Source organism: Simochromis diagramma, unplaced genomic scaffold (assembly GCF_900408965.1).
Source record: "Simochromis diagramma unplaced genomic scaffold, fSimDia1.1 OVJJ01000026.1, whole genome shotgun sequence".
NCBI lineage: Eukaryota > Metazoa > Chordata > Actinopteri > Cichliformes > Cichlidae > Simochromis > Simochromis diagramma.
The window spans coordinates 5,965,394-5,978,570 of NW_024386985.1; the positions used below are offsets into that span (position 1 = coordinate 5,965,394).

The window sequence follows — 13,177 nt, forward strand, 5'->3', positions numbered from 1 at the left end:
AGCACTCTGCTGATGAAGGCTAGAGCATGTAGAAGTCTGGCATTCAAAAACGGGAAACGAATATCACAATCAAAACATCAAATCAAAGAAACAGTTGGTTTTCCTTTCCATCTAAAAAAGAATGGCAGTGTCAAGCAGAACTAAGCATACAGATCAGACAGCAGGGCTTTAAATGGTTTCCACACCTGGGATTAAGGTGTGTATGTGTGCGTCCCTCCCCAGGGTGTCGCAGTATCTCTTAAATTAAGCCGTTTGTTTTAGAAGCATTGAAAGGCCAGATTATGTTCTGTATGCTGGGATGTAAAACAATTGTGTCTCATGTTACTTGATATCTTTAACTTGCTGTTGTCATTCACCTCACCTGCCGACGCCAGATCTCCCCACTGCAATGGTGTAGTGCAAGTAAGCATATTTACTCAAACACAGAGAACATGATGCTTGTTTTTTTGTTATTTATGGCCACTTGGGAACAGTAGATACGAGCTGTGAGCACAGCACAGACGTATCACCTTCTGAAAATGAGCTGTGAGAGCTGTGAGAGTGAATGAAAACAACAAAATTACAGAACATCTCAACAATGGTGCAAAACGGAGGTGGAGGTTCAGGTGGTAATTATCACACTGTCATTTTCTATCATCTCACTCTCATTAGATAGATTACTATAGTGTTTTAAAAAAAAAAAAAAAAAAAAAAAGAGGGTATATGTATATATAACAACAACGAGAATCAACCCCACGGGCCACCAAGACCCACATGTCCATCCTAGACTGTCCTTCTTGTTCCGCTGCTCTGTTCTTATTCCAGGAGTTGTTGATATCCGAGAGATGGGCACAAGATGTTCTTTAAATTCTCCCCTGTGAAAAGGTCACGGTGACGATGCAATGTTGCAAAAAGGGCATATTTCAACTCATTCTGCGACTATTGTAGGTTTGGTGGTTGCTCCTAATCAAGTGGCAGGTTGCCATTAAAGTAACAAGCGAGTGAAAACGAAACGTATTAGTGAGTAAATGTGAAACAAAGTAAAGTTCAAAAGAAAAAAATGACACACAATGACACAAAACAACATTCTAATGGGGGAAAGGGGTAACCCTCCCCTCCTGCAGAATTTAATGCTCTTTAAACGAGTCGTCAGGTGTCTGGTTTCATTATTCATGCAGCAGGTACGATGGGGTATGTGTGTGAAAGGAAAACCGCTTTTCCCCTTCTGATTTCTTATCTTTTCTACATTTGTCACACTTTCATGTTTCAAGTTGAATAGGCTTTAATATTACAGGAACATAATTCGAGTAAATACAAAATGCTGATTTTTTTTTTGTTTTTTTTTTTTTTTAAACAATTTAATTTTTAAAATAAATTCAAACCTAAACTGTGTGAAAAGGTAACTAAACATGATAACAGCTGCCAGAACTGCAATCAAGTGTTTGTGATACCTTCTTTCACCTCACTGTGGAGGAATTGCAGCACTTTTCTTTGCAGAATTGCTTTAATTCAGCCACACTGATGAAGTTTCTTTTGAATCATCCAAGCATGCTTGAGCTTCAGGACATGAAGTAATGGCCGGACATCCTCCTTCAGGGTTTTCTGATATGGAGCAGAATTCATGGTTCCCTCAGTTACAGCGAGTCGTCCTGAAGCAGCAGAGCAGCCCAGACCATCACACTACCACCACCCTGTCTGCTGCTGCTGGGATGTTCTCTTTATGAAACGCTGTTAGTCTGATGCAGATGTAACAGGACTCAAACCTTCCAGAAAGTTCAGCTTCTGTCTCGTCAGTCCACAGAAGATTTTCCAAAAAGTCTTAGGGACCCTTGGGACCTTTAAGCCTTGTTAAATCACTAATAAACTGGCCTGATCACTGTCAGACCTGCTGAATCACTTAAATAGAAGCTGTCTCACAAAGTGAAGCAGGCTAAAAGGTTTAAAGAAACAGCTGAGAAACAAAGTCACTGACATCCATCAGTTTGGAAAAATTTACAGAGACATTCCTGAGGCTCTGGGACTCCAGTGAACCACAGTGAGATTCGATATCCGCACATGGAGAAACTGGGAACAGTGCTGAACCTTCCCAGGAGTGACCGGCCAACCAAAATTCACCCAGGAGGTCACAGAAGAACCAGAACAACATCTGATGACCTGCAGGCCTCGCCTGGCTTTGTTAAGGTCAGAGGTCATGACTCAACTATAAGAAAGAGACTGTGCAAAAATGGCCAAAACATATTTTAAGCACATATAAAGACATATTACTAGAGGTGAAATCAGACAGAGCAAAAAAGTATCACCACATAATATTTTACTTACTATTCTTAACATTTAATGCAGAATAATTATTTAATGAATTTATGGATATTGCTTTAAGCAGCTGTTTGAGTCGTAATCTCACCATTAGTGATCAGTCTATGTTTCAAATTCAGAAATCAAGCGAAAGTAACTGTTAAAATCATCTGTGTACAAAATATGTGAACAGGTGGAGTCAATGTTGGCAGCATCAGAGGAAGCAGCTGTCCCTTTTCTAACCTGGTAGAATATAAATCCCATGCGTCTGTCTCGAAACCAGAAGCCGAGGTTATAGTTGACTGGCAGCAGAGAGGAGTGAATAGAAGGAGTTCACCCTCAGAGCTGAAGAAGCACACGCTCACAAAACCTGATTTTACAAACATGAAATAAATTTGGTGTAAAGATATCAACGTTGGGAACACAGCCATTTTTTTCTTTTGAGAGTTTTTCAGCCCAGAAACTCCAGTTTGTACCTTTACGCTCTGCTCTCTTCTTAAAATCACAAAGATAACCCTGCTCGTGGCGCTGAGGGGACCAATGCGGGGTTTAAAACCTGCTAAGTTAGAATCTCAGTGTGAATGTGGAGCCGCGACCTCTGCTGCCGTTCAGGATAACGGTGGGTGGAAAGTGTCAGAGCGTCTTTATTCAAGAGCTGTGCCTACTGTCAGCACAGGTTTGAGATGCTGACATTTAGGGGTAAGAAGATTTTATACTATTCAGCTTTGACTTTGACAGAGTTTCTTACTCTCACTCACAACATGCTATGAATTTTATATTCTCAAGTAGCCCAAAATGCAGTCATACAGTTTATTTTAACAATATTTTAAATACATTGCGCCGTTTAATACTTCTTCGTCACTTACTGGCCTTTTTCTAAAGAAAAATAGACTTGGTAGAAATAGGCAATCAAATTAATTTTAAAAGATATTCAATACAAATACCAAAAGTTTTATATTTGCAACATTCGGGAGCAGCTTACAGCACTGCTCAGTGTCAACGATAGAGACAGAACACAAAAAAAAAAAAAAAGCAAAAGAGTTACTTCTAATATCCTCTAAGTCTGTAACGAGTCTAACACTAAAACAGAGCTACAGTATCTATGCTGCATTGTTGTTATTCTGCATCTACCTGCTAATAAAGTTTATCCAATACATTCACTGACGAAGTGCAGGTTTGACACCGTGCCCGGGTCCATGAATAATTGAAATCTGCTGTATAAACTCTTCATGGTTATACTTCATATTCAAAACGTTACTCCGGCTTTGCAAATTCACATCCAGACAAAAATAAATAAATAAATAAAACAAAACAAAACAAAAAAAAAAAAAAAAAAACAAAAAAAAAAAAACAAAACAAAAACGAGGTTTTACAAAAAACCATGAGAGCGCAACAAGTGATAAATTCATTTAAAAAATGGATCTGAAAACTTTTCAAAGCTCAAATCACTGTCTTCCATCTTGTTTGGTATGAACTGCCTGATAAAATTTGATGTTTGACCTTTTCAACTCCATCCAGCTTTTTGCGAGCCGAAAACGCCACGACTCCTGCAGCTGGTGCGAACAAATTAAATAAAAGAGTCAAAGGTCAAACCACTCAGAGCAGGAAGTCGTCTGCACTGCAGATCCCGATCATGAATTAAGATCTACAAGCTGTCAAACTGAGCCCCCTCTGCACACATACCACGAATCCACCAGTGGTCACGTGTCTTGTTGGTCTCTGTGCTCAGAATAGCATCCTAAATGTGTAAATGGATTTGCTCACTGCCATCAGCAGGGGCTGGCATCACACACTTCGAAGGCCCGACACAATTTGCTGGTGTGACTCAGAGGTGTAACCGACCTCCAGACAGACAAGGACAATCGCAACACAGATAGAAGCAGAGGCTTCAACTCCAGCCGGACTGTTCGAGAGGCACGGGGAGACCTAAAATACTATGATCCAGATGATAAGATGTGGTGAAGCTACCCGGTGACTCCGGTGGACTTGGAGGATAAGCTGGCCTCTGACGGTTCAGGGCACCAGATTATGATGTAAAATTATGTGAGGGGGATAAAACAGCATTAAGGAAATGAAAAATGCTGCCATGTCACATTATCCTTACTGGATTGTTTTGTTCCAGAAAGCTGACTTGATTTTGAGCGACAGCTCCCCAAGGCGGGAGCAAAAGTCGGCCCTTCGCTCATCCATCAGCAGATCAACGCCGCTTTTACAAAATCTGCTCTTTTCTCTTACTTTGAAACTTTTTGAGAACCCTCACAGTCCTGGGCATCAAAGTGTATGACTAACTAAAGGCTCTGTCTGCTTCATTTTTCATGCCTCTTTTCTTGCTCTGCTGCTCTGAAGATGATGGATGCTCCTGAAATCTACGGGGACAGCCGGTCATTAGGCTTGAGGTAAAGTGAATCACGCTGCATGACTGTGCTGCGGAGGGTGCGGAGGGCCAGCAAAGAACGCTACAGAGAAAAAGTAAGAGACAAGGGAGTTGGTTTGAGCAGTCTTGTTGGCTGACATTACAGCGTCACATTGTAATGTGGCAGATAATAGCCCGCAGGTCAGGCTGGAGGCCTGGAGAGCAGCCGGCACCTGCTGCCATTCACTCAAGGTGACAATAAGCCAATGTCGTCAAGTCCTAGATACGGCTCTGCAGTGCTCTGCCTCTAGGTTTGTGCATTTCAGAGAGGTTTTCAAACCATCTGTGCTGCTCACATAAATCCGGTAAAAATAAAAACAAAAATAAATATGAAAGCACCTACCGCCTGCAACACAGCCACCCTGCATCTGAACTGATCTTCTCTACAAATCATACTGCATGCAACCACCCGTTACAGAACAAAAGCCCCACTATATTCTCTGCATGAGGCAAAAAGTCTTTGTTCCACAACAGGTTTGGATATGCGAATGCATTTTTTTTTTGTCCCTTCCAGACTTCATGATTTTTACCTTGCACTTGAAAGGCAAAGGCAGAGCTTGTGCTTTAAAAGCAGGTCTCCAGCTGGCTACAAACAGCAGAGATAGAGGTCGATGCTCTCTAGTGCTGCCTCCGCTGAGCGGTCTACCCTTCAAACGTTCAGACAGCCATGAGAGCCCCAAGAGACCATAAGTTCCTGTTCTGTAGCCAGCTCTCACTGCTGCTGCCCTTCCTGAAAACGCACACACACACACACACACACACACACTAAGCGTTTAATTCACATCAGTATGTGAAACTTCAGCGAAGCTGCTTTTGCACCCCAGCATCACAGGGTGAAAAACACCTCTGAGGGAAGGAAAAAAGGAAGTCACAAACTTTACTGCCAAAACAACCTCGTGTGTTTTTAGGAATTAATTGAAGGCAGCTGGATTTTTTGGCACCAACAAGCAAATAACTAACTGATCTACCCTGGATGTGGCACCTCCCTCCAAGTAATTTAACTGTAGCACAGGTCACTGCAAGAGGGGAGAAAGAACTTAAATGTTTACTGCTGTTTATTTTTTAACTTGCAAATGATAAATTTAAAGTGAAGAATACCTGCCCTCTCTAATAATCATTAGACCTCAATGAGCTCCCAAAAAAAGATCAAAGAAGGCGGCAGCTTCGCAAACTGAATTTTCAACAGCCAAACATACAGTAAAAACTTCAGAAAGAGACATTTGAGGAGGCAAAAATCAGAGCAGAAAGGGCCAGGACATCCTCACCTCTAGCACGGGTTCAGTGTGCTACGGTGCACTCCGAGTCTGTTAAAATTTCCAGGTCAGGCTTTTACTTTCCCTCATCAAAGCAGACACTGAAACTGAAAGAGCAAGAATTCAGTTGTTTTCCAAAGTGAATTCTTTATATGACTAATAAGTGACCTTTATGAAGAAAACAGGCGGAGTTCCCCATTTCAAATTACAGCACAATAACAGTTCAACACAGTGTTACTTTGAAGAGTGCTCCTTCCTCCAGCCTCGTTCGCATCCATCCAGGGAATGAAAACTGGATAAAACCCAAAAATAAATGAAACCATTAGCGAGCTGATCCGCTCCCCCATTACTGACAATGCAAAATCGGTACAGCGGCAGCTCATCCGCGTGGGAGCAGATTGTTGAACAAGTACCGGTTCAGTCATTTTTCAAGAGGTTTGCAGGGCTCTTCACAGCAGCCTGCCATCAGCTTCTGTAAGTACACCTCACACTCAGCAGTAAACAGAGGGACCGTGCGTGCACACGGATAGAGGTTCGGCTCTGTGGGCAGCAGAAAATTACACTCGTCAGCCTCTTATGAGAGTCACATGACAGCAGCTGTCCCCCTCACCGGCAGCACAGTCAGATGTGAGCGCTGTGGTAACAGCACTTTTCTGCTTGGATGAACTCGAGTCAAACAGCTGAAAGTCACCTGCTTTAAGTCAAAAATAGTCCTGGTTCATCTGCCGTCACGGTTTGAAAGTGTCACACCTTTGATGTGCATGTCAGACATGAATTTTGAAACCTAAGCTAAAATCCTTGTCTTTAAATACATGCATATCTACAAACAGTAAGACTGCACACATTTTGTACTAAGACAAACTAAGCCGACAGCTCAGAGGCTGATCAGAACCTCACTCGTGGTGAGTCCTATATAAAAGACTCTAGCACAATGATTCCAGAGCCCTCAACCTTCAGCTTGCCCATTATTGCTTGCAATGTTGAGTACTGATCTTTTAAAGGAGAAATATTTTAAAATACACCTGCACAACTGAAGCGCCTTAGATGTTTACAGATACGACATCAACATGAGGCTGAAAGATTTGAAGACCAGTGTGAGCATCTTTTAAGTGCAAGCTACCAGCTGCAGAAAACCTACCCTACTAATATTCTTCATATTTAGTGCAGAACATTTGCAAACTTGCAAGGTTTGTGTTCATGTTGTGCCGTACATGAACAGTAACCTGTCCAAGCTGAAGTCCAGTTCCCCTTATGCTCCCAACTCTAGTTTTATGTAGCACTACTGCCATCTGGTGGTAACACACAAGCAGGCCAAGGCAAAGGGATAAAGTTTTATTGAATTATGAAATATAAACATACAAGAACGACCTGCAACAAAGACACTCAATATGACACGCTAAACAGCAGGGCAGGAGACTTCAGGAGTGGGCACATCAACTCCCTGTAGAGACAAGAAAGCTGAGCCGATCCAGCCGTTCAACATAATTAGTTTACAGAACCGTGCCGCCACTCAGCTCACCGTGTTCACGTCGTCAATGACGACACCCTTCTCCGAAACCTCAAGGTCACTTTCTGTGTCATTGTGCGACCGGTATTCTTCACTCTCCGTCTCTACAGAGCCGGGCTTTAAAAAGAAAGGAAGCGGCCATGTTTTAAGATGCACTTCATGTCTGTAACTAAAATTAAAGCCACAGGCTAAAGAAACCAAGCATGTGGTCTCTGGAGTGAGTTTTACAACTTTAAATTTACAGCTCAGCATAAAACTAATGGGGGAGAAAAATTACACAGGAAAGTTTCCTTCTTTGTCCCCCCCCACAATACCAACCTCATAGTCAGGGTCAACCTCAAGTCCATCGTCAGCAAGCTCCTGAGAGAGCGCCTCCACCCAAGTCTGCTGCTCCTCCACATAGTCGTCGTCGTCCTCCTCGTCGTCATCGTCCTCCTCCTCGTCATCTACGTCATCCTGTTTTCTCTTACTGCCTTTTCCACAGGGCTTTGCAGGAGACACTCTGATTTCTGTTCACAAAGCATGACCTTTCATGACGCAGTGTTCACTCAATTTCAGAGAAAACTTTAAAGTTCATTTATATTTAAACCTTCAAGCAGGAGAAAAACACTTTAATTAAATCATGTACAAGAGTGTCTTGCTCAGAGGGGACAAGAGTACAATCATAAGTTCCATATACTGTATGGCACATCCAAACACTACTTAAGCACAAACAACACTTATAAACTTCAGGATCAAAGAATGAATACCTAGTGAAAGTAAACTGAACTTGCCATGAGTGTCTGAAATTCTTAGGTTTTGTTCAGTAAGCGGCTGCAGAAGGCCAGACAACTTTTTAATTAGACATAAGGCTGCTTAGTCAATCAGCTTTTTAACAAGAGGTTCAGATAAACATTGTTTTACTGCTGAATTGCTCAAACAGTTTGTTTCATGATTATTCTAAACAGAGTCCCTCAGTAACTCTAAAACAGAAATAGTCTGTAGGAAAAGTTGCAAGCCAGCAGTTATTCACATTATCAGTTAAAGAGTCTAAGGTAAAACGTAGAGCCAGTACAAGTACATTTGGCCCCATTTTCAAATTCTTTTCTCTACTAATGTCACAAACTGTCATCTAATCGTCTCCACTGACTTATTTTAAGTATCAGCCGTGTCTGAACAGTGTGTCAGTGGTATCAGTCCGTGTCCTGTTCATATTCGACAAAATAAACAACATGCACCTACCTGGGGACAGGGACAGTCCGATTCTGCTGGACACCGGATAGCCGAGGGCACTCTGCATCCAGCGGGGCAGGACGTACAGCAGCAGGCGGGTGACCCGGCTCAGGCGCTTGCGGCCTGTGAGGCTCTGGCGCCCAGGGCTGGAAACAGTGGGGTTAACGAGGACGTTTTCCTTTGTCTGCCGTAAGCCCAGCACCCACCAAAAGCCGCGGTATGCACGCACCTGCAAATCAGAGCAATGTTACTTTAGCTAAAGCTGGAGAGAGGGGTGTAACTTTGCCAGCTACGTACAACGATGCCAAAGGGCCAGAAGAGGCCGCGCAGCAGGGAGCGAAGCACCCCGTCTCTCCTCACAACTCTGTCCTGCAGGTAAGTAGACACGACCGGTGAAAAAAACAAAAACAAACAGCCTTCCCGCTAGTGCGAGAGGACCCGAGCAGCTAGCAGAAGCGAGCAGTCCCCCTCTCCTTTACCTCAGTATTGTTAGTCTGGACCCGGACCTGATCCTGCTCCACAACTTCGCTGACGCCCTCAAGACTCATTCTTCAGCGGGCTAAAACCTGAAGCTGGAGGGCTGCGATAGACAGAGGACGAACTGAGAAACAACAGCTTGTGAAGGAGTTAGAGCAGGAAATGTACCCTGAAATGTCAACGCTGCAGCCAATCAATGCAGACAAATGCACCTGCTGCAATCAGCGCGAGCCAATGAGTAAATCCCGCCAATTAACCTCCATCAGGCCAAAAAAGGCGGGCAAAACGGTTTGGGCTGGGAGGGATCACAAACGGGTAATGGAAAACTTAAAATGCAGCCGTGACATATACACGTGTCTCTGCAACTGAAAAATATATATATGTTTTCTATCAGCGCTTAAACATGCGATCTGTAAGTCAAAGTTTTGGGTTGTAATCTCAAAATTTCTGCTACATAACTTGATTTTCTGGGGGGCAACTTCTTGTTATTTTTACGTTACTAAGTCTAAGACCAACGCTAAAATTTACTTCAACCCCAGTTTAGTTAGAAAGTTGAAATGTATTATTTTATTTATTTTTTAAAATGTATTATTCATATATATCTCTGTCGATATAAAGCGGTCAGGGGGTGAAGGCCGGGTTCTTGAAAGATGGGAATAAACCATACTGGCCCCGTTAACAAAGACTGCCTCCAGACTGCAGGGAACTGTGCTACTGTTGGTGGAAGAGTGGATGTAAGATTGGGGACTCTAAATGTAGGGACAGTGCAGAAGGTTGGATGTCAAAGATGGGGTGTGATGGAGGCAGATGAAGCACTGTGGTGAGTCCTAAATAGAGCAGCTGAAAGAAGGAGAAGGCTAACATTTGTAATATAAAGTTACTTCCTAAGAAAATGTTTTATTGTCACAGAAGCTTGCTTTCTGCCCACCTCTGATCAGATCAGCTGGGTGACCTGTGTGTGCTGTTTTACCGACAGGGACGTTGCAGAGCGCCCTCTGGTGGACAAACATTCCAACATCAACAATCATAAAATACAAGTGTTTGTGTTTCCCTTTTTTACTTTTTCATTTTCATTTAACGGCCATTATAATTGTAGATACCGATGTATCAGCTAAAATCAGCCCCACTTATATACTGGGTGGGTTTTACAGTTTATTAATCAACAGAACAGTTTCCTAGAACTTTTTAAATATCACAGATAAATATTTACTTTGTAGAATTCATACATATTTGCAGCTTAGCTGTTTGTTTTTAAACATCCTTTTTGCAAAAGCTGCAAATTTACAAAATCTAATTTATAAGGGAGCGACGGGTACTCTTCACTGTTTTATTAGTCACTAATAAAATATGCAATAGCACCTGTGCCACTGCAAATAAAAAAATGTGCGAATCTTAAAATGTTAAACAAGTTTCTTTTCAAAATCGAAACCTTTCATGTAGTTACCAGAATACAACATCTGCCCTGCGTGCTCCTTGGCACACAAAGAGGTTTAAAAAAGAGGCCCATCATTAAGCTTCCATACTTGACAGTTTCCCTAATTGGAAACTGTTTCCGCTACCTGTCTTCGTCACATTTACGCACCCTTTGATGCATTTGCTGGATGACAAAGGGATGTGGAAAAGCATAAAAGGTGCCTCTCCCCACTCCTATTTCAAAATCTACAGACGCTCCGAGCCTGTGTGCAGAGAGGGTTAAAGAGATTTAAACATGAATAAGAATCCCGTCACCAGAACGTTCACCATTGGAGCTATCTGCAGTGGAAGCAAAGCTTCAGATGATTTCCCCACAGGACGTAGGCACAGCAGTGCAGGGATCCAGGCGCTTTCGTGGGCTACCAGCACCGCAAAGTCCTTCGATTCCCATGAGAACATTTTTCCGAATATCCTGACTCCTGACAGCATCCCACAGTTCACCATTCCAAGTCTGTCTGTGCAGACTGGCTTCAGATCACTGGACAAGGAAAGTAACAAAGAGAGAGAAGGGGGCTCAGAGATGACGCCAGAATCCTCTGTTTCTTCTGCCTGCGCCACGGTCTCGTCATCTGCATCATTCTCCAGCTTTGCTTTAGTTCGATCAGAGCGCAAAGCTGAGCGGTGTGTTTCAGACCCTTTAACCAAGAGGAGATCTCTCCTTCAGAGGGAGCTGCTCTCTCCTTGCTCCTACAGTGAGACCCAGCATTGCCTTGACCCCGCAAGCAAAGCCGCTCTCTCCCTGCCGCACTTGACCAAAATCACCACCCCCTACGGCTTCGTCACCTTAAGTCAGAGCCCCCAGATGGCAAGCGAGGAGGCACTTCTCTGCCAAGCAGGCCCGCACCGCTTAAATAAAGATGACAAGAATTCATACTGGCTCAGCAGAGCTCCCGGGAAAAGCACAGAAGACATTAAAGGCGAGTCCTCCCACCTGTCAGGGCCGGAGAAGAGACTATCCAAACACTTGGCTGACTCACAGTCTAAGAGAGCACTACAGGCTTCTTCTGCCTCCTCCACCACAGTTTCATCGTCTCCACCACCAAGGCAACCAGATGAGAGGCGTAAACCCCGCTTCTACGAGGTCATAAAGAAACACTTCATCTCCCGCCATTAGAAACATCACTATATATTTGACTGTGTGGTAACAATGCCAAGAAAATATGTTATGTATTTATTTCAATTTGCATGTAAAAATAAAAGTTTTTCTCCCGTGTAAAACACTGAAAACTAATTAAATTGTACCAGATTTTGTCACTACTCTGGTGTCACTTTCAAATATCGATGGGACCCCCTAATGGTTAACTAAATTTCAGAACCCTTTGGGACATTTTTTCAGGTCTTCTGGTATAACCACCACACGTCTGGTAAACACTTCCTCTTCTGTCTGCTTGTCATTGCACACATTGAATACTGAAAATTTTTTTAAAAGCTTATCACACCGTCATAAAGTTTCGAGACAGTCTGTCCGTATACCTACATGCAACTAAAACTCAGACATGATTGGTTAATACAACCAGACACAAAGCAGAAGTGGTTTGTTTCGCAAAGAGTTCAAAGTCTAGAGCTGAGCACAGAGGAAGATCACCTTTAAGATTCACTGAGGATATTCCACATCACCCGTGAGGTTAAGGTTAATGGATTCCTCTACCGCTTAAATGTCAGTCACTCTCAGTTTGCCTGCTCCTATTCACTTCTTCGCTGAACACGTATTTATGAGCCCTGAGTCCTGCAGCGCTGAATGCGTCCTTCTGCCAGACGAACCAAGTGCTTGCTCTTTAGCATATGAAGAGACTGCTGGTCGCCTAATACATCCTTGGAGCATGGGTCCTTAACCCTCCCACACACTGAAATTAAGCAGGTAAATATCATTATGGCCCAGAGTACCCTTATCTAAGCTGAGGGCGAGGGAAACACAAGGCTGACCCTTGAACACGGGAATAGATAAAGGTGATCTAAATTTAAAATCACCCGCCGTGCTGTTTCTGTGCGTGATTTAGGCCGTTCCTCGTGGCAAACAGGGGTTTCAGCTTTAATGAAAGTAAAACAGGAGGAGATGAAAGAAAAAAGACATGCAGAACATCTGTGTTGATTAATATAAAACAAGTTGGAGAGTTTCATATCGCAGTCCATCTGAATGTATTTTTATTGTGTTGTTATTGTATGTTCCTTAAATTGGACTCCACTGGTCAATATAACAATACAAACAAAAGCTGAATATTATTAGTTGAATTTTTTTTTCTTTTTCTTTTTTTGCTTTATTTTAACATGTGCTGACTGTGGAGTTTGCATGTTGTCCCTGTGCGTGGGTTAAAGTCACCTTATGCAGATGCAAGAGAGATGTTTGTATTTCCTGTCTCAGAGCGATGCTGAGAAACACGCATTCATTACTTCTAGGCTGAATTATTCATTTTATCAGGTCAATCCAAAACACCACAGTGCGTTTACTGACAGGGAAAAGAAAGAGACATATAGACAGACCTCATGGTACCTTATATCCCAACAGAGCTCTTGGCTCTCAGACTGCTGGTTTACTTGTGGTTTGTATGACATTTAAAAGTAAAATGAGAACCT

General features: G+C 42.8%; 1 protein-coding gene across 4 annotated transcripts; it reads right to left on the reverse strand.

The window, feature by feature from the left end:
* Nucleotides 1-7,253: 7,253 nt before the first annotated feature.
* org (oogenesis-related gene) lies at nt 7,254-9,314 on the reverse strand. 4 transcript variants are annotated; one of them, XM_040040490.1, is made up of 6 exons: nt 9,136-9,313; nt 8,954-9,025; nt 8,666-8,840; nt 7,763-7,953; nt 7,457-7,561; nt 7,254-7,395 (listed from the first exon to the last, which is right to left on the reverse strand). In XM_040040490.1, the coding sequence occupies exons 1-6, from the start codon at nt 9,202-9,204 to the stop codon at nt 7,321-7,323; spliced, it is 687 nt and encodes a 228-aa protein (XP_039896424.1). In that variant the 5' UTR covers nt 9,205-9,313; the 3' UTR covers nt 7,254-7,320. The 4 variants fall into 4 exon arrangements, with proteins under 4 accessions (XP_039896424.1, XP_039896422.1, XP_039896423.1 ...); XM_040040488.1 differs by having other exon boundaries at nt 8,666-8,885; nt 9,136-9,312; XM_040040489.1 differs by having other exon boundaries at nt 7,254-7,378; nt 8,666-8,885; nt 9,136-9,308.
* Between the last annotated feature and the right edge of the window lie 3,863 nt (nt 9,315-13,177).

What these genes read in the sequence shown, in the direction of transcription:
- org (XM_040040488.1), bottom strand. Translation starts at nt 9,204, where the DNA reads ATGAGTCTTGAGGGCGTCAGCGAAGTTGTGGAGCAGGATCAGGTCCGG. An exon ending in TCCAGACTAACAATACTGAG is followed by an intron (nt 9,026 to 9,135) that starts GTAAAGGAGAGG and finishes ACTTACCTGCAG; the next exon opens with GACAGAGTTGTGAGGAGAGA. An exon ending in AGGTTGACCCTGACTATGAG is followed by an intron (nt 7,562 to 7,762) that starts GTTGGTATTGTG and finishes TTCTTTTTAAAG; the next exon opens with CCCGGCTCTGTAGAGACGGA.